Raw genomic sequence first — 20,432 nt, 5'->3', positions numbered from 1 at the left:
AGGAGCCAAGCTACTCTTTCAGAACTACTCGGAAATCTCAATTAAATATCCGATTTGGTTGGCTTGAGAGTTTTATCTTCCACAAAACCCTAGAACACAGTTCAGCAAGGTTCTCTGCCACTTTATAACAAGGATCACTTTCCTCTAGTTTCTAGTGACGCGTACCTCGTTTCTGTCTGACCCCTGACCACAAATTGCTCTAGCATCCATATTTTTATTAGCATGTACCTCTCAACAATTCCGGCTTCTACCCATGACCCAGTTCCAAAGCTGCTTCTACATATTTAGGTATTTGTTATAGCAGCACCCCACTTCAGTACTAAAATCTATATTATTTGGGGTTCTCCAGAGAAATGGAACCAACAAGGGATAAATATATAACAGAGACAGATAGACAGACAGACAGACACGAGGGAGGAAGGGAGATTATAAGGAACTGGCTCATGAGATAATGGAGGCTGAGCAGTCCCAACATCAGAGAGCCAGCACGGCTGGGTTCCTGGTTTGCAGACACACACCTTCTTGCTATGTGCTCACATGGCCTTTCCTTGATACTTGTGTGTGTGTGTGTGTGTGCGCGCGCGCGCACGCACACGTGCGCAGAGATCTCTCCCTCTGCCTTTTCTTATGAGGCCATCTATCCTATTGGATTAGGGGCCCACCCTTAAGACCTCATTTAACCTTAATCACCTCCTAAAAGCCCTGTCTCCAAATACAGCTTCACTGCGGGTTAGGGCTTTAACATGTGAATGGGGTGGGGGGGCACAATTCAGTCCATAGCAAGCTCTGAGTAAAAATATCTTTTGAAAAATTGTGGATTTTTTTTTTGCTAAAAAAATTATTGGGACTCATGCTACCTGCCATAAAAATATACCCTGGTGATTAGGAGGAGGACACCTGTTATGTGCTTGGGGAACCCTTACAACAGCGGGTCACGAACTTCAGACCGCAACAGTGGCCTGGGCACCCACCAGGCTGCAGATCCCTAAGGCCTCACCCCAGCTCTGCTGAATCCACGTGAGGGGCAGGAGCCGAGCATCCTAGGTGACCCGCAGGGAGGTGGCCCAATGAGAACGCCTGGCTCCCCAACATCAGGAACCCTTCCCTCCTCTGGGTCACTTTACGTACACCGTGCAGTTGGCCATTCGTCCTGTCCTGTCTTGTGACAAGTCTTCTGTTTCTGACTTGAGGTATTTAAATCTTGACTTTTTTTTATTGAAGTTTTCAAATGTTAAGCTGTCTTATCACCCAAAGCAGGTTATAAACTCCTTGAGAGCAGAGACGCCTGGCACTGCTTCATGACCACAGGAAGCTCAAGCACCGTGCACAAAGCAGGCATCGAATACACACTGTTGATTTGCTTTGCTTCACGTTTTCACTCTTTTAATTACAAAAATAAAACATCTCACTCCCCAGGAGTGTCGGCAGTTGAGCCAGTCTGTGTTTGGTGTGAGCTGATAATGTGAACACTAAGGAGAAGCAGGTGCTGGCGCGGTCAGGCCGGGCTCCCTGCGGTTCAGGCCTGGGGGTGGGGGGAGCGGTGGGGTGAAGCGTGCTTAGCCCCATGGCCACCCTATGTGCTGCGTCTGCCCTGCTTTCCAGTGGGAAATGTGTCACCCAGGGGGAAAGAAGCAAGCTCTTCACCTAAGACCCCTTCAACACCTGATGTGCGTGCAAGTCTCATAAATCTGTGTACATGGGGGGAAGCTCAGAGAGAGGATGTTAGGCAAGAAGGCATGATGAGCACTTGGGTTCAGGACCTTTCTGCTCCCCTCCTTCAGCCGTTTCTAATCACCTCGGGCTCCTTTCTTCTTCCCCTAAAGTCACTTTTCCTTCTAAGTCGACATCCGCTGTTCCCCTGGTTTTCTCACTTTGCGCGCCTGCCTGCCTTTCCTTTCCTTTCCTTTCCTTTCCTTTCCTTTCCTTTCCTTTCCTTTCCTTTCCTTTCCTTTCCTTTCCTTTCCTTTCCTTTCCTTTCCTTTCCTTTCCCTTCCTCCCTTCCTTCCTTCCTTCCTTTTGACTCCCGCTCTCCTTCCCTTTCAGTTGCCTCCCTGCCAGCCCCCAACCCCTCCCCTCGGTCTTTCTGCTCTTGATACTAGTTCCTAACGTGCACCGAAAGACCAAAAAAATCCAATTAAAAACTGGAGGGGCAAGGACGGCCAAGGTTGGAAAAGCCCACTGCACTGTGACACTGGGTAAGTCCGGTCACACCACACTCACAGTGGCTTCAGGGACATAAGCAGGGGCACAGGCCAATCCAGGTGAGAGAGTAAATGGGAAGCGGGGCGTGGAAAGAACAGGTACTAAATGAATGAAAACAAACCGAATTCGACTCACATTGTTTCAAGGGCAGGTGCTTGCAGGCATTGGGTGTACAAAGATGGCTCAGGTCCCTCCCTCTAGGCCCTCAGGATTTGGGGGCAGACAGAACCCCAACATGACTACTGTGTGCCCCTCGGGTTACCAGCAGCCCGACGGACGGGTGACAAGCACAGAGGACAGGGCTGCTCACTCTGCTGTCGGTGCAGGACAAAACTTCATGGGGCAGCGGCACATTTAACCTGGGAGGTACCACTGACAGAGGCGTGCAGGCCTCAGCGGTCACTGGCTGAGGACACTGAGCGGGCATACTGGCCACAAATGAAAAGAACAAAGCCCTTCCCTCGGAAGCCTCACAAAACAGAATCACAGGGACAGGTGTGCAGTGAGCACCCTGAACACACATCAACTGAGTCATGCAGCTCAGCAGAGGAGAGGGGTTCTAGAAGGAATGAGTGCTCGTCATGCCAAAATCTTTATAGATGAGCAAGGAATTTTCCTTGGCAATCGGCTAAGAAGCAGTTAACTGTGTATCAGCGACAGGCAGAGGCAAGACTGGAGCAGGAGGCTGCGGAGTAGACTGAAGGTCTGAAAATTTTACATGTCATTTGCTCTGGCAGGGGCGGAGACAGTACCACACTGTTCGGTTCAGGTTGTCTCTAGGGTACGTCAAGGCCCTCGATGAAAGAGGGACAGAGTGCTCCCAGAGGCCCATGCCAGCGCCCCCTTAACTGGGAGCTGACGTGCCCGATATCCACAGCTCAAACCACACGAAGCCTCACGAATGCTGTTAAAAGCCCATCAGCAAATGCATTTAGAGAATCGTTAACTTCCACAGGATTTTGGTAACGGAGCAGCTTCGAGGATGCTCCCAGCCAGCCCGCACAGGCTCGCATCTCACAAACATGCACCCTTCCCGCGTGGGTTAGCAGGGACGACACTGAGCACGAGGCCCTCCGTCCCCCTGGCGAGGGGGCCCACCTGATTTGCCGTCCGTCCGGGGGTCCATGATGACGAACTCTGGCCGCAGCTTGCTGATGCGCCGGCCCTTGAGGATGGGCACGAGCCCGCCCAGGTACTCCAGGTAGAGCGTGTAGCATGGGCCGCCCACCTCCGGGTCGTCCTCTGTGCGCTTCATGGTGCAGTGCAGACGCTCGTTGCCGGCCGAGGGGTAGCTGACAAAGTCTCGCATGTTGTTGGGGTCTGGAATTGGGGGCTGGAGGCGGGACACGGAGAGAAAGGAGAGGCTGTGGCCATCACTGGTTGCTCTGACAGAGCACTGCCACTGTGCAGCACAGGACAGCGACTCACAACTCTGGGTGCACATCGGGATCTCCTGGGAGCTTTTAAAAAAGATCTAAGCCAGGATCCCTCCTCAGACAATGACAGGGAACTTCAGGGGGTGAGGGCTAGGCATGCGTATTTTCTAAAAACTCATCAGGGGATTTTAATGTGCAGCCAGGATTGAGAATCACCGGCACAGAAGCAAGATTGTAAAGCAACTTGAAGAAATCACAACAGATTCGGAAACTCTGACGTTTCAGGAAACAAGTAACCCGGCAGTCAATCTAATACCTAGAAGCAGAGAGACTACAAAAGAAGGGAATGCAGAGAAGAACCTAAGGTTGGGGGAAACCCACACCCCGAACAGCGCCCGGCACGTACATCCCACACACTGCCAGGGAAAACCTCCATTTTGAGCTAGAATCAGTATAAAGACGGCTGACAGCGAGTGTGGTGGGGGCCACCCCTCCTCCGCAGTGGTGGGGACTGCGGGCCCCAGGATTAAACTGGTTCAATCCTGACCGTTCCTGTAACTAGTTATAGAGCAAGGTACTCAACTTCTAGGAACACACTTCAGGCTTCCACAAGTGGGAATGATGGCATCTGCCAGGAAGTCAGGATTGAACGAGGCAGACTGGTCATCAAGATGACACAGCCACCGTGCTCGGAACACTGCTGTTGCTGTGAGAAAGCTGACGTCCATCACATGAGCGGACTCCCTTGCGGACAGCCGGGGTGGGGGACACAGGGGCAGTCAAGATGACACAGCCACCGTGCTCGGAACACTGCCGTTGCTGTGAGAAAGCTGACGTTGCTGTGAGAAAGCTGACGTCCGTCACATGAGCGGACTCCCTCGCGGACAGCGGGGGTGGGGGACACAGAGGCGGAGCTCTGCGGAGCTGCTGCCCTCACCACGCAGACTCTGCCGAGGGGCGGGCATGACTTCTGTGCACCTGCTCCAAGACCCTCGCCTCCCTTCCCTGTCTGCCCTGCCCCCACGCGGCCAGGAGGACGGGGGGGCTCTACCTTGATGGTGGGGATGAAGGCCGTGGAGAGGTAGGAGCAGAGGCGGGGGGGCAGGGTCAGCTTGCTGACGTCCTTGTCTTCTCGCAGGGCGCTGGCGATGGCCTGCTGGCACAGCAGCTGCAGGCTGGACACCCGGTGCTCCACGCGGACCACGTACAGAGCCGGTCCTGACGCCATCAGCAGCCTAGAGTCCCGGTGGCCCCAGCAGATGGAGATGATGGGGCGCTGGCAGGGAGTGAAGGCAGGCTATGCATCAGCTTTCCCTCTTGTAAGCAAAGAAAGATCACGCACGCTTGTCTCAAGCAAAATAAAGTGACCTAATAGTTTCTGAGACCATTGGTTTTAAAAAGTACAACAGAGATGGTTAAATGCCACATTATAAAAATGCAGTAAAAGTACAAGCCAGAGCACAAACAGCACTGAAATGGTTTTACGAAGTTCTTTTATAGGTATTGTCTCTTTAATTTGGTGCCATAAAACCTAACTTAGCTCTGTGTAATGACGTTTCTACCAGGAGATGCCACCTTACTAAAGCTCGGGTTATCTGGACTCCCGAATAACAGGTGCTGGTTCCCACAGCTTGGGCAGGTGGCGAGGAGGCAGAACAGATGGCCCTTCCCGTTTGTCCTGACAGGGAGCATTTCAGAGTCAAATCAACACTGGGTTTGGAGCAGCAGCTGTGTGACCTGGGGACTATTACATCACCCCTGCAGGTCTCCTATGCTGTCATGAGTAAAGTGGCAGCTGTGGGGACTGAAGGCGATGAAGGATGTCGAGTGCTCCGGGGACCCTTCGCAGGTCATAACCCAGACGTGACATCACTGCTATTCTCAGCCGTCCTGGAGCTGATGGGGCGGAGGAAGCAGAGAGCTATCTGGAAGGGCAGAGAGAGGGAAACAGGCTCTGTGGCGGCCTCCCTAGGGGGTTTGTGGCCATCATTTGCTTTGAAAAGGCCGGTGACATCCACATGTGCAAGTCAGAAACTACCTGTACTGGAAAAGCCCGAAGTTCCGGGATGCCGTCTAAGTCAGATCAGCCAAGGCGGAGGAGAAAGGGGTGGAGGGCTGTGATGGGAAGTGGCGACAACGTGTTCACTCCCATCTAGACAGATGGGGCTCTGATTTAATGAGGTCTTGAGGGGTTTCAAAGATCAGAAGTGAGATACCAGACCTTTTACACGAATGACAGATAGAAAGAGAATTTTCACAAGGCTTTAGTGACATACAGGAAGATAAAAGGAACACGTGAAGACACCTGCTTAATACTGCCTCTAGGGTCGGCTAATTCTGGTTTCAACTTCAAAACAAACTGCCAGGCTGAAGATAATTCGGCTTCTGTTTCCACCTCAGTGAGGCCAGGCAGCCCCTGGGGGAGGACTGGGGAAGCCTGGAACTCAAGTCTGGGGGTTCGCAGATGGGCCTCCTCACCCAAAGGTGCCACCCAGAGGGCAGGCCCAGTAGAGGGGCCTGGTGACTGAGAGCAAGGCTACGCACTGCTGAAGACACAAAAAATACACACAGAGTTTTCTTTGGTAACATCGAACCCCGCTAAGGGCAGGTCAGGACAGAGGTTCTATTAGAAGTGAAATCATGATTAATCTTAAAGATATACCGCAGCCCCAACCCTGAGCCTACGATAACATTTACAACGTAGAGCTCAAGAAATGAAGAATGGTTTTCAATTAGCACAACCTGACTGGATGGAACCGGCCGCAAAAATATTAGACACTTCTTTCCACCAAGTTCCCAGTCCTTCTGAGTCCCTCTAGGGACATGCCAGCGGTGACAGTGCAGGACTACGGCATTTCTCCCCCAGCCCCTGCCCCTTCCCCTAGTTCTGCTTCCTTTAGTAACTATGTAGCTCCGTGTAATAGTTGATTGCACATTCTGGGAAGGTCTTATATGCAATGATTATGACGAGCATGCATCTCTCGTATCTTTGTACAAACAAACTTAACCCAGGTATACAGACTTTCGAACTGGATAAAAGTCCTCTCTGTTACATGTACGTGTATAATCACTACCCATCACAACACAAAGAACTTAGCACACTAAGTTATCTCGATGAGCACATGCATTATCTCCTTTAATCCCCTTGACTCCATCACGTAGCTCTCCTTACTCCCCCTGAACATGGGAGGAACTGAGGCTGAGAGAGGCCGGCGAACTCGGTTAGACACAGTGGGGGAGCTAAGATCCCACCCACTGCTCCCTCAACTCCACGCTGATGCTCGTCTTATTGCCTCTCTGACGGGTCACTACACTGATACCACCTCATAAAGAATGTGTGATTTCCACTAAAAAACTGAACTGCCAATCACAAATATTAAGTAATGAACCCCAATTCTCCCCTCGGTTCTCTCCTTAACCCTTTTGGTGAAGGATATTTTTCTCAGAAGCAAACAGAACCACATGTCTGAGGAAAGGCAAACAGACCAGAGGAGAAGAAACAGGTTTCATGGATAGCACATGGATAATGACTGCAACGATTCACTCGGGCAGAAAAGAATCCACAGGTCATGCGGGCCCACAAGCAAAAGTCAGCCAGGCAGTACTGTCAGGTGAGCAGAAAACAGCAGCAGGAGGCACATGTCAACGGTGAGGGAGGACTGGCTGTGCTTCTCCACACTGGGCGCTGCACCCACGAGGAAAACAGAATTCTCAGCCAGGAGGAATGGAAGGGGTCGACAGGACTGAAAACTAGAACCTGGCAGGAAAGAGCTGGAATTCTTCAGCCTGGAGACGTGAGGCCTGCAGGGTCGCAAAGGACAGACTGCTACCTGGAGCAAGGTCACCAGGAAATCCCCTCTTCTAAGAGCGAGACGCGAATAGCGAGTAAAGCCATCTGGGGTGCAGCATCCACTTACTTGCCCAAGCCAGTGACAGCTTATTCCAGCACCGGGAGGAAGGGGAAATGCTCATTTAACTTAGTGTTTATAGCGTACGCTCCCTGTGTGACAATAAAGTATAAAATACGGGTACCTCTGGCACAATTTTTAAGGCTGTATTAGAAAAATAAGGAAACATTCACAAATAGTGAGGCCTGCCCCCCTTGTCTGAAGATTCCGAGGGCTCTCTGATGTGGGGAGATTGATTACTGTGGTGACTGTTGAGTCTGAGGCCTGGTGACAGGGCTAGTCTCTCAGAATCCCTTTAGGCCCGTAACCCCACAGACAGTCCTTCGTGTGGGGTTAGGGGACTAAAGTGAGTACAGTTAATCCGTTGTACTAAACACTTGCAAGTTGCTAAGAGAGTAGATCTTTCTCACCACAAAAAAGAAATGGTAATTATGTGACACGATGTGATGGAGGTGTTAGGTAGAACTACCTGTGGTAACTATGCTGCGACACAGAACTGTATCAAATCCACACAGTGTACACCTTACACTTAATGTTACATGTCAAGGGCGGGGGAGGGAGAGAGGGAGGGAAGGGGAAGGAAGAAGAGAATGGAAAATTCACACGCATGCAAATCCCTTCATCACATGGCACCGTACTCTTCTAAAGTCTCGTTCCTGCTGGTGCCCGTTTTCCGGTGCTGTTACCGGCACTCCAGCCTACAAAGGCCTGGCTACCAATGCTGGTGGAAATTCAAACCGGAGTCCGAGTGCCAGCGACTGCCCGTGCCGTGTCTGCAGACATGGGCTGTGGGGCTGTTACCAGCACCACGTCTTGACTTAGCTGCCCACATTCAGCAGTTTCTGCTGCCCCGTCCTCTGGGACCAGGGTCCGCGTGCCTGGGGCCCTCGCCCTCGGAGCGCTGTCCTCCTAAGGACGGCCGGCTCCGGCATCGGCTGCTGCCAATGAGAAAGGTACCGAGTGTTCAAGTCCCATAGACCTGGGGGCACTCAAGGGGACACAGGTCCATCTCTCCATTTCCCACAGGTTAATGCTTCTGTTTGAACAGCTGCTGTCTGCCAGGGGAAAACTCAGGTGTAAATCTGTGGACTTAATCTCTTTCTCAAATCACACAAAATGACATCTTTTTAGAAGCGATGGCTAGAACCGTGAAATTGATAATATTCAAAATCTTAATCTGCGTAGAAGAGTTCACGTATCTTATGCACTCAGATGGGAGGGAAAGGGGCAGGGAGTGAGCTGCCTGTCTAGGACTGTTAGTGAGGTGGCATCCAGCACGTTGGTGAGTGACGGGTTAGTGAGAGGCTTTACTTGGCCAGAGGCGTAAGTGGTCAACGCGCGGGCACGCCTGGGAGATACTGCGAGTTCGGGTCCAGACCACGGCAATAAAGCAATTTGGAATCCTTTGCTGCTGGAGGGTCTTTGCCTTGAACGTGCAAAAAACACCTCTATGAAGGTCAACAAAACGAGGGATGCCTGCATGGCCAAGGGGCCTCCCAGCATCTCCCCATCTCGATGGCCTGACCTGAGCCACTTAAAGGAGTGCAGGTGGCTTCGCTCAGAGGACTCCCTGCCGCAGCGTGACGCAGGGCAGTCGTCCCTGCTGGTCCCAACCCGACAGCACACGAAGACATGACCTCCACACTACACGATGCCATCCAATCGCTTACTCGTCTACTGAGCTGCCAATCAGTTGTTCAGTAAATACCTGTTAAATGTATATGGTGGGCCAGACTCTCGGTGTGAGGGGACCGACTGACACTGAAAAAGACCCGTTTCCCGCCCTCACGGAGCTGCCATTATGAGGTGGGGGCAGGGGGAGAAACCCCTCGGCATCTCCGCGCGGACTACTTGACCGTGAAACGCTGTGAAGCAGACGGAGCAGGACAAGGGGCGCGAGAAAGGGCAAGGGGGTCGTTTCAGACAGAGGCGGCAGCTTCCGCAGAGGCCCGACCAAGTTGAAGGACTGACTTTTACTTGGAACCGAAAGCTTCCTCACTACATTACTACTTCTGTACACAGCAGGGAGTTGGATGGAGTCTTCTAAAAACTTAGGAGAAGTAAAAAGCAGGGTGTCCTTTCCGTATAGAAGACGAGCTCTTCAAGCAGGATTAGGGTCAACAGACGACAAAAGGGTCAAAGGGAGAGAAAACTGGCCCAAGAAAGAGAAAGCGAGGCCAGCCAAGCTCACAGCTTCTGCCGCGGGGCCCCAGGCCGAGGACTGGCTACCGGGCCACTGAGGAGTCTTATCGCTGTGCGGGGCACCACGGCCACCCCTCCTTTCCGCAGCTCCCCATGAGGACGGTGGGGTCTCTGTCGTAGAGGAAACGCACTTCAACCACCCCTGGTAGAAGGGGATATTTAATTTGTACAAGCTTGTGCAAAGAAGGAAAGCTTTCTAAAAAAAAAAACTTTCTTTTCATTCTTAAACAGACTAAGCTGGTGACTGGTCACCAACAAATTGTGTTGGCTGGAGCCATGGACAGTTTTGAACATTGAGTTACAGTGATTTGGCCACCGACTAAGTTACAATAATAAAATCTAGCTCAGGATTCAGTCGCTCGAATTTCAGTTTTGCAAGAACACACCATTTTGCATTTTGCAAGCAGATAACTCAGGAAGGACTTTCTCATCTATTTACAACGAACGATGGGAAAAGCACAGCTGTGGCGGCCTCCTGAGAACAGGCAGGGTTAACCCCCGACAGACGGAGGCAAATGTATTTCTGCTGAAAGATCCTCCTTGAAGGACGTGGAAGGAGGGTAAAAGCAAGGCCCATAAAGCAATCTTCCCTTTGATTTTCGGTTCCCGCACCTACCTTCTTCCTCTTCCTTCTCTCAGCTTTTTACCCAAATATTTTACATCAGTAAGTGAACCTTATAGAATGGAAGGTGACTGCTCCCACTTGTCTTTAATGCAAAAAAAAGTTCATAAAGCTAAAACAAAACAAGCCAGCCAGCTAACCAATCAACAACCCAGACCCGAGTTGCTGGAACCTGCGAACTCGTCAGCACTATGACCTCCGGAGGTCTGCTGTCAGATTACAGACGTGCAATTCTATACAGATGGTCACTGATCACAGCTGATGAGGTAAGTTACAGGATTTAAAATTATAGCAGGTAGGAAGGACAGGAACATAAACTACAGTCCATTTCCTTATAAGACCTCCAGCCACAGGCACAGCTATTATGAGTAAATTGGGAGAATCAATTTTAAAGCTCAGGCTGCCGCAAGTTTGCGCCGGGCAACGGCTTTGTATGCAATAACCTACAATCTAATTAACTTGAAAATAAATTATCCAATCTAAGCTACATTAAATTCTTTTTATAAACAGTTCAATAAATCGCCTAACTTCCTTCCTGCTATAAAAACGTCCCTGCCGTTGGACTCCTTGAACAGCACAGCGTGGATGACATGTGACTGTAGAACCACTCCAGACCGGGTTAAGTTGGTGCTACGTATAATTAATATTGCCCTTGATTTTTAATAGCATCATTATTTAACTTTATATTTTTGAGGCAATTCTTTTCAGTGATTGAAATGGATCTTCAAATGAAGAAAAAAAGAATCAATAATAAATTAAAATGTGAGACATTGTATGGCTATTTTTCCCCAAAGGAAAATCGGCCAAACTCCTCTCTTATCCCTGAGCCCCAGGTAGTTTAAATTCAAGACCCATGTTACTTTCATGTGACAGCTGATGAGAACTTCTGCAATGGTTAAGGCCACCAAGCCTCTTATATTCTAGGCACAGCGAAGATCAGCAGAATGAAGAAAATGTGGTCTTTGGTGTCAAGAAAATCAGACAAGTAGAGAAGTGTAACAGATGCCAGAGGTATGAAGCACCCTGAGGTTCATAGAGAAGCAGCATCAAAATCACCAGGCATGTCTGGAAGAGGATGTGACTGATCTGGCCTTCACAAAGAGGATGGATGTCCCCAGGCCGAGATGGCAGGAAGGACACTTCCTGGAGCGGGAACAGAATGCTGCCAGGAACGGTGCCCCGAGTCAGACAGAACGGTGGGCAATGCTCAACGTACCTGAGTGTTTAATTCACAAATACTCTAATAAACACAAAGGCCTTCTTAACTCAGAAAGAGGCGAAAATTCCCATCCTCTCCTTCTTGTCTTCCAGTTAGGCTAGGGATACAAAGGTGGCATGAGATTTGACTGGGAAAGGCACACAGCCTTCCAGTTCAAAAACCAACAGGAAGGACTAAAGAAAGCATGTGTTGATAACTGTCCTTCCATCGATCCACTGGACACGTGTTTACTGAGCACCTACTATGTTCCAGGCAAGACACTGGCAGTCGGGCCACCACTGTAAACAAGGCAACCTGTCCTTCAGTCCCAAATCTGCAGGGACTCCGATATCGATGCTTATTTTGCCCCACACCTTGGCCTCACGCCGATGGCCTCAACCTGATTTGTTTCATCGCTCTTTTTGTTTTAGCTCTGATTTGTTTTAGCCCTTCCCTGGTTTGTTTCGTCGCCCACAACTCTTTCACTTCTAAAACAGGAATCTGAATTTCCTATGCAACCACAACTTCCCAGCCCGTTTTTAACACTTCCTCCTGCACATGCCTCATCATGACTCCCCACTTCCCCCGCCTCAGGTCATAGAGCAGCTACCCACCTAGACCGCATGGCTGCCCGTTCCCATAACATCCCTAATAGTTCCCTAAACTCCTTCTGTTTGTCATTTATTTATTTTTGTCTTTTGGCTGCATTAATCGTTCCCATTCCCAACGTTAGGCAATCTGTACCGCCTCCGCCTCTGGTGCCTGCAGAGCGGGCATGGACAGCACTGACTCACTCTAATCACACTATCCAGCTTTGGCTGGGACTTAATTTCTGCTTATTACCTCGAATGGCTCCTGTGTCCTGTTCCTATACACTAGTGCTTAGAGCTCAGCGCCAGCCACACAATATGTTTGCTGGGTACTTGAACAAGTGTTTATTCGCCCACAGAAGATGCTGCATTGTCAAAAGATATATTTAAACCCTGTAACTCAACAACAAAAAATCAAATAATCTAATTAAGAAGTTGGAAAGGGTCTCAAATAGACATTTCTCCAAAGAAGCAGAAATAGCTGGCCGACAAGCACATGAAAAGATGCTCGACATAACTAATCATCAGGAAAATACAAATCAAAACCACGATGAGATACCACCTCACACCCATCAAGACAGCTACTATCAAAAAACCAGAAAATAACCAGGGCTGGCGAGCACGGGGGAAAGATGAGACCCTGAGCACTGCTGGAGGGAATGTAAAATGGGGCAGCTGCCGTGAAAAACAGTACGGCCGTTCCTCAGAAAATCGGAAATAGAACTACCATATGATCCAGCAAATCTACTTCTGGGTATTTATCCAAAAGAACTGAGAGTAGTGTTTCAAACAGATATTTGTATATCCCTGGTCACAGCAGCCCTATCCGTGATAGCTAAGGGTGGAAGGAACCCAAATGTCCGTTGATGGATGAATGGACAAAATGTGATATATCTGTATCTACAGCTTGCTCGCTTTCATGTGCATGCTCTCTCTCTCTCCCCCACATCTATCGATCAATTGATCTATAAGATGGCATATTATTCAGCCTTAAAAAGGAAGGAAATTCTGACATGCTACGATGTGGATGAACTTTGAAGACATGATGCTAAGTGAAATAAGCCAATCGCAAAAAGACAAACACTATATGGTTCCACCTATATGAGGTATGTAGAATAGTCAAATTCATAGAAACGGAATGGCATAGAGTTTCAGTTGTACAATATGAAAAGGTACTGGAGATTGGTTACAACGCAATGGGATACGCTTAACATTACTGAGCTTACACTTAAAAATGGTTAAGATGATAAATTTTGTTGTGTGTCTTAACCACATTAAAAAAGGATATATTTAAATAATTAATGTCTGCATCTAATTACCAATTACCCCAAATCTGGTATACCTGCCTCTGATGAGCTGGGTAAGATTAGGACACAAGTCTCTAGTTTATCATCACCCCCATCAATTATCAACTCACTCGCAGCCTTGTCTCTGCCACCCCGCTGAGAATTTTGTCCTCCACTATGACTGACCCAGACCAGAAATGAACTAGTCTAAAGATTTCTAGGACATTTCTCCAAAGAAGCAGAAAGGGGCCCGCCTATGCATGCTTTCTTAAAGATCTTTAAGGTTTTTAAACTTATCGTTTAACAATCACTTAGCTGAAATACAGAAGTATTTGTATGACTGGCATCACAAACATAATGTCAGAGAGAGTAAAGGAAGATTCGGCCTTCCCTCCTGCAAGTTTCTGACTTTTGCTTCAGACCGACGATAAACACCAGATCCCTCTGCTTACTGATCACTCACTTGACAGGACAATGGAATAAAGTGTTTTGGTTAAAAGGCAAAAAAGTGTCTTTCTCCCCATTCCTTCTGGTTTATGCTCCATAATTTAATTAAGTCCACAAGGATTGGACTCTGTCAGAGTATAACCCACTCACGAGTATTTAATGGAACGGGGCATGCGAACACAGGGCGCCCAGTGAGTGCCTCACACACGCCCTTACTTGCACAAGTGTGTCCAGCGTGAAGATGTGCTCCCCTCGGACGTTGTAGAACTTGACCATGGCACTCTTCAGGAGCGGGCCATTGGGAAGGTCATTGAGCTGGGTTTGCCATTCCATACCAGCGACTGCCAGGAGGTCTCCCTGCGTGCACCACTGGGCCACCACCTCTGAAATCACAAAGGAAAAATGGTCAGCCTGAAGATGTGACTCCCCTCTCCGAACTTTCCCTTAAGTAGTTTAAAAAATCGAGACACAGAGCAAATACAATGGTGGCTCTTCCCCTTTCTCTCATGAAGACATCAGCTCCCCATTTCTCTGAAGACAACACGTACTATTAAAAACAGGCGTTTATTACATAGAAAGGAGTTGCCGTTCCCCCAAAACGTAACTAAATCAGGCAAAACCACATATGACAAAGCTGGCTGGTAAATACCTGTCTCCAATACCAGCATTCCATACTGGGGCTCACACAACTCTGAGAGAGCAGATAAGATGATAAAACCTTTGTACGTCCCAAGTGCTTTTTCCACTGCTGTGCCCGCTGTCCCAGAGGTAACTTAGAGGTCATAAATGCTAAAAGTAAAAAGTAAATCAAGAGCAAAGCCTAAGTTTGTGCTCATTTGATTTCTGTGCACCACTGGACAGGTAATGCATAGGTAAAGGACATATCTGCACCTAAATATCTGCCCTGACCTTCATCCAACATTTGATGATGTTGTGCAGCTTAGGAAAGAAGATAAAACTTCTGTTAGGTGGTAGCGTTGTGTCCACACTGGAGATGCAATGCCACCTACAGCCAGTCAGTGCCTGTAAGAAAAGGCTATCAATTGTATTAGTCCTAATAAGATTTACAGCATAGTTTTTCTCCCTCAAAACCCTAAGACCATATGTGGCTTATACAGAGAGATCCCTGAAATCTGGAACTCAGTGGCTCATTCTGCAGAGGCCGGACAGGAATGCATTTCAGAGCTAGGTCTAGAATTTGACAGCTCTTGAGCGCTATCAAGTCCCACGTGACCACAGCACCCCTTATTCCCGTGCAGTACTGATGCTGACATTAACACCAGCCATGCTGAGGTCACCAAGTTCTTAACTTCCTTTGAAGACGAGACCGTGGCCCCGGCGACGAGATGGCTCTCCAGCCACAGGGAAGCCGGAGCTTGCTCATCAAGTCAACCACAGACAGGAACTAGAGAGACGGGGGAGCAGAGGGCTGAGTGGAAGTAGTTAGAGACAAACACGAAATGAAAAGCTCTATAACCTGAGATAGTGAAAGCATCAATAAAAAGGAGTTTTTTCCTTTTTTCTTATGAACGCATATGAATAAGGTTGAGTACAAACCAGGAAATGAAAAATAAGGCTTAAATGCATATCCTGGTCAGTTAGATTTTTATAAAGAAGCTAGAGGATGTGTATACACATCGAGTGTGCTCTGGATACCTGACGCCTTATCACTTTGGGAAGAGCCCGGTCATGCTAACGAAACCATAATGACTTTCTCTGGATGGCACCTTTGGAACCACAGAGGAAGTCAAAAGGAGGAGCAACTAACACTAACAGGTAAAAACAACAAAAAAATGGAGTCTACTGCTGTTTAGGGCAGAAATATCATTGCACTACTGCAGAAATGAAGATGACAGCTCAACTCCCAAGGATCCCCAGCGGGCCTGCTTGGCCAACGGGTAAGTGAATACCTGTCTGCTTGTTCGATTGACTGATTTAACTTAGATTCTTTGAATTTTGTCACAAGGTGGTTTTTCTCAACAGAAAAGTGGGTTATTGGCCCTGCAGGGCTGGCTTAGACACACGATCATTCAGAGGCTGCTCAGAGATGGGCCCTGAGCACTCAGGGGGGTTCTGTTTCCTAGATGAGCACTCCCTGAGTTAAGCAAGAACCCAAGCATTTACAAGCAAACACTCAGGGATGTCTTTAATGCAGGTGAGGAACAGCATGAAAAGATAAAATGGAGTCACTATGGCCAAGTGGCTAGGGATGAGGAAATGGTTCTGTTCTCACTTTAACTAGGCTGGGAACTTACACTTTTCACCTCTCCAGTCCTGCATCACTGCCTGGACACATGTCAGACCCTCAGATGACCATCTGAATGACCTCAGGAAGAAGCGTTCGCTTGTCCAGCCCACTGGACATCTGAAGATTAGCATCTTGGACCAAGCCAGGGGCTAAGAATACAGGACTAATTCTTCTCAAGAATCTACTTAGCTTTTCTTTCTCCCGCCTAAAAACAGGACAATTTGTAAATGTGTACCACCCCCACCAGAAAAGACATAAATTAATCACTGGAGACAACTTTAGACCCTTATTTGCCAAAATGGCACCAAAAGAATCTACATAACAAGTGTCACCAAATGGCCTTTAACTTCCGTTAGTTCCCCCATGTATTTCCCTTCAATTTGCTGCCTCTAAAAACGGTGCTGTCCTTTTGTTAACATGCTACATAAACCCAAGTTCTCAGCTCCACTCCCCTACCTGTGAGTTACTCATTTCTGAGTGCTTCCGTGGTAAGCATAACACATGTGTTAATATAGCTGTTTGTTCCTCTCTTGTCAATCTGTCTGTCTCCTGTCGGTCTAATTTACAAGGCCCCAGTAAGAGAATGTCAGATGGGTGGAGGGAAAAGTCTTTCCTCCCCTACATCCTCGAGAAAGAGTAAAAGTCACAACAAAGGGTAAAAACTCTAAATAAAGTGAACCAATTGACCATTAATTGTATGATAAAAAGAAGTCTCCAAATTTGGGATTCTCAGATTTTTCGTCAAGGAGAACTTATTCAGAAAACATCTGCAAAGCAAACCAACCTCTCCACCCCCCAACATACAAATCTGCACAGACAACGAAGTTTGACAGGTGGTGGGGAAGAGGTCTGGTCACAAGGACTGTAAGCTAAATGACATTCTAGGTTCTTTCGCATAGGACACGAATTACGGTGTTGATGATAAACTGAAGAATATCACGAGTCTCCTTTTTTCACTAGAAAAGTTCTCTGATGATACTTCTCTGACCCAGTGACTGAGAAAGACTAAGTGGATCACGCAGGATAGGAGTCAGGATAAAACTCGAGTCAAAAACTGTCCCATCTGGGAGGACTCCTTTGGGTCATCTCCCCCGCCAGCAGTCTGCGCTCATCCCCTGCTGCAGACTTGGTGGGACTGCGTCAGCGTGCTGCCCCAGTGCAACCCAGTCTGGCAGGGGACAAAGTAATACCGCCGAGGAACAAAACACAGCTCCACGGGAGGGTGAGGCAACGAAAAATTAGAAAAACTCACCCCATAAAGAATAAAAAGGAACTAAGTGCTAATTGTATTCTTTTCAGGCCTAATCAGATATTTAGTAGAGAACTTAGTTCAGGATTCCAGAACTAGAGTTAGGTTCTGATGAAATTAAAAACCTTGGTTAAAAGATTTGAAGATAGAATTTTTGAAGGAAAAAAGTAGAGCCTGGATTATTAAATATATGGCAAATTTATGATACCCATCCCTATATTTTAGCTCCACTAAAGGCAGAAAATTCAGAAAAATCCCAAGGAATTTAAGTTCATTGCCACAAAAAATACTCACTCAGCTCCTAACAGGGCCCATTTGCGGCGTAATGAAGGACTGCTACATAGTTCTTGTCCCTCAGGAGTTTACAGGCTAAGTAATGCCTTCCAATTATCGCTCTGAAACAGCAAAATGGGACACCCAAGGAGGGAGTATAACTTGCTTCTAAACACATTCTCTAATTTTATAATAGAATTAATAAGTGCTTCATGCGGTGGGAGGGGGGGGGCACGTATGATGTATTCCAGGCGATCAGCAATTTGACATATAGGCTTGATTATCTATTTCCCTGTGACTCCTGAATAATTCAGCACATGGCCACGACTCTGGTCTGATGGCCAGCTCTGAATGACAGCAGCAAGTTAAACCGAAGGCTCTGGCATGTCCCTCCCCCATTCAGGTTACAGTGGGCTCCCTAACACTGAGGACCAGAGGGAGCCTAGGATTTTGTGCATTGTACCATCTGACTGAGGAGACAATTGTTTTTCAAAAAAACTCATCAGGTCGCATCACCGGTAGTATTCTCAAACTGCAAAACTCAGGTCGCCCCACATGCCTATGGACATGGATTTTCCTGAGAGAGCAGCATTTCACGATGTATCAGGAAGGTACCAGTGCCTGACTAGGCAGTTAGCTGACCTTCGCATCCATGCCTCGGTCTGGCAACTGTGGAGCCTCCGTAAATCTGTTCAGGTCACGGTACTACGCAATAATTAGTTCCTTGATAAGCCTTAAAATGACAGAGCGTCCGTGTAAATATGTCTTGGGCATTGTCTGCTGCCTCAAGAACACCAGGTACTGCCTGCTACCCACTACTGTGAGGACACCGTGTCCACTGGGACAAACGCTCTGTGTGTCTGAGAGAGGGCCACTCTTGCCGCAGGGGGAGAGCAGTGAAGCTGGCAGAAATCCCTCCACTGGGCGAGACTCGGAGGCGGCTCGCCAGATTAGCAGAGGAGCGAACGTAAGTGGCCCTTACCACCAGACTCCGTTAAGCCCGGAGGTCACTGCAGAGGCTGGAATCGTCAAGTGCTGGGTGTGTGACACCCGGCCTGGAAGGCTGACCTGTAGGCCTGGGGTCACATGCAGCCTTCCGTACCTTTCAGCCCTGAGCGGATGACAGTAGGAGACAAGTCATCGTAGTTGTTCATTAAGCTGATGTCCCCCGAGGTGAAGCTGACGGTGAGCAGTGGCTTGATGTTTTGCACCGGGATGGGATATGCTGCTGGACCATCTGTGGGTACAGAAATGTTGACTGAAAAAGTGGCAATGAGCACATGACCTAAATCCAGGTCCCCAACGCTGCAGCCTTGCAGAGCGCACTGCAAACTGCCTGGGAATGCAGCTCGCACTCGGGGCTGGGGCGCTACCGAGCAAGGCAACGTCCCATACCACTCAGGACTCCACAGGCCAGTGTGGGGCGGCGCGCGCCACCAGAGAACCCTGGAATGAGAGGCAGGATGAGGACAGACACGCAGTGGGGGTCCTTGGGCTCTGCTGTGCGGTGGTGAAAATGTGTGTGAAAAGTTTATTAACCTGTGTGCTAATGTGTTATATATTTCTAGTGATGTGTAAACGTAAATTACTGGAATGTCATATAACATATAAGGATGGCGGGAAAAGGAATGAACATGTTTTCTTAATCCTGCTCCAAAATACAGAGGAAAATTGCTTTTCAACCCTAAGTGCTCTTTTATTGAATGTTCTAGGACACGAGCAGCCATGGCAGCCACCATGAGTGCTTTGTTAAGTTTTTACCACAAGAGACCCCAAATCTGAGAGAAGGTTGAGGCTGGGTGTGGCTCATAGAGAATTCCGCTACATCCGCAGTGCGGTCAGCATAAGGAAAACCCTGCTTCGTAACTTCCAGGAGTACTCACTGGGCGTTAAGAAAGGAGCTATGACGAACCACATTCTGGATTCTTCCATGTGTTATTTCAAGAAGTAAATGCCAGTTCCTCTCCCGGGCCAGGGTAGGTCAGGACTCTCTCAAATGGCTCCCCTGGGCGTCGCACCCACGCCACGCTCATCCCTGGCAGCCATCCAGGTGGGCTGCCTGGCATCCGCGCTCGGCTCACGCCGAGGCAGTCCCGCTCACAGGGGGTCCCCAGTCATCGCTCTCCCTTGCTTCACCCAAAGATGCTGCAGGCGCCTGCCTCTGCACTCAAACTCCTCTGGCCACCAGGAAAGGCCTGCTCTGTCTGAAAGGCACATCCCTTGTCACCCCAAATAGCCCCATTGCTCCTGAGAGGGGCAGCTGGTCAGAGCAGCAGCAGGCACTGAATTCTGTCCCTAGACCTATCTGGACTTGCTGCATAACCACGGTCTCTGAATCTTCTTTCTTCCAATGCCGAGTGGGGAAGAGTAAACCTGCATCCAGTCTAGTCGAGTTCTTTGTAAAAGTGTGCTGGCCCAATGTTTTAAGATGCGGACTTTCATTACCACGAGGCTAAAGACACGATCAACACTTCACTCGAGACTGGGTCCCACTTGAAAAAGGCCTGGTCACGCCAAGGGGACCTGTGGGCTGAGGCCTCTCTCGGGAAGCATGACCTCTGCCCCGCAAACCCCCCCACCCCCGGCCCTGCCGGGCAGCCGGCTACCTTGGGGCGGGGCGTAGTCATCCGAGTCGGTGTCGCTCTCGCTGCTGTCCTCCACCAGGAAGGCGGGGTAGTTCCAGGACATGCCGAGGACGCCATCGGCCTCGTGCAGCAGGACGTGGGCCAGCATCCTACCATGGCAGTCCATGACGATCACCTGCCCATCGGCCGTGCCGAACAGCACCTGCAAGCGAGGACAAGGACCACGACGGTCAGGCAGGAAGGGCC

The 20,432-nt window shown here is 49.0% G+C and overlaps 1 protein-coding gene across 1 annotated transcript in view; it reads right to left on the bottom strand.

Annotated features, from left to right (window-relative positions):
* Nucleotides 1-20,432, bottom strand: part of TULP4 (tubby like protein 4) — a 136,227-nt gene that overhangs the window by 22,134 nt on the left and 93,661 nt on the right. The window contains exons 4-8 of the mRNA XM_015591863.2: nt 20,208-20,388; nt 18,704-18,838; nt 14,048-14,214; nt 4,630-4,854; nt 3,301-3,535 (exon numbers count right to left, since the gene is read on the bottom strand). Coding sequence (XP_015447349.1) covers nt 3,301-3,535; nt 4,630-4,854; nt 14,048-14,214; nt 18,704-18,838; nt 20,208-20,388 — 943 coding nt within the window. The remainder of the gene's footprint in view (nt 1-3,300; nt 3,536-4,629; nt 4,855-14,047; nt 14,215-18,703; nt 18,839-20,207; nt 20,389-20,432) is intronic.

This window comes from Pteropus alecto, unplaced genomic scaffold (assembly GCF_000325575.1).
Source record: "Pteropus alecto unplaced genomic scaffold, ASM32557v1 scaffold195, whole genome shotgun sequence".
NCBI classification, from domain to species: domain Eukaryota; kingdom Metazoa; phylum Chordata; class Mammalia; order Chiroptera; family Pteropodidae; genus Pteropus; species Pteropus alecto.
Note: the sequence above shows the minus strand (reverse complement) of the source record. Positions and strands in the feature narration are given on the sequence as shown.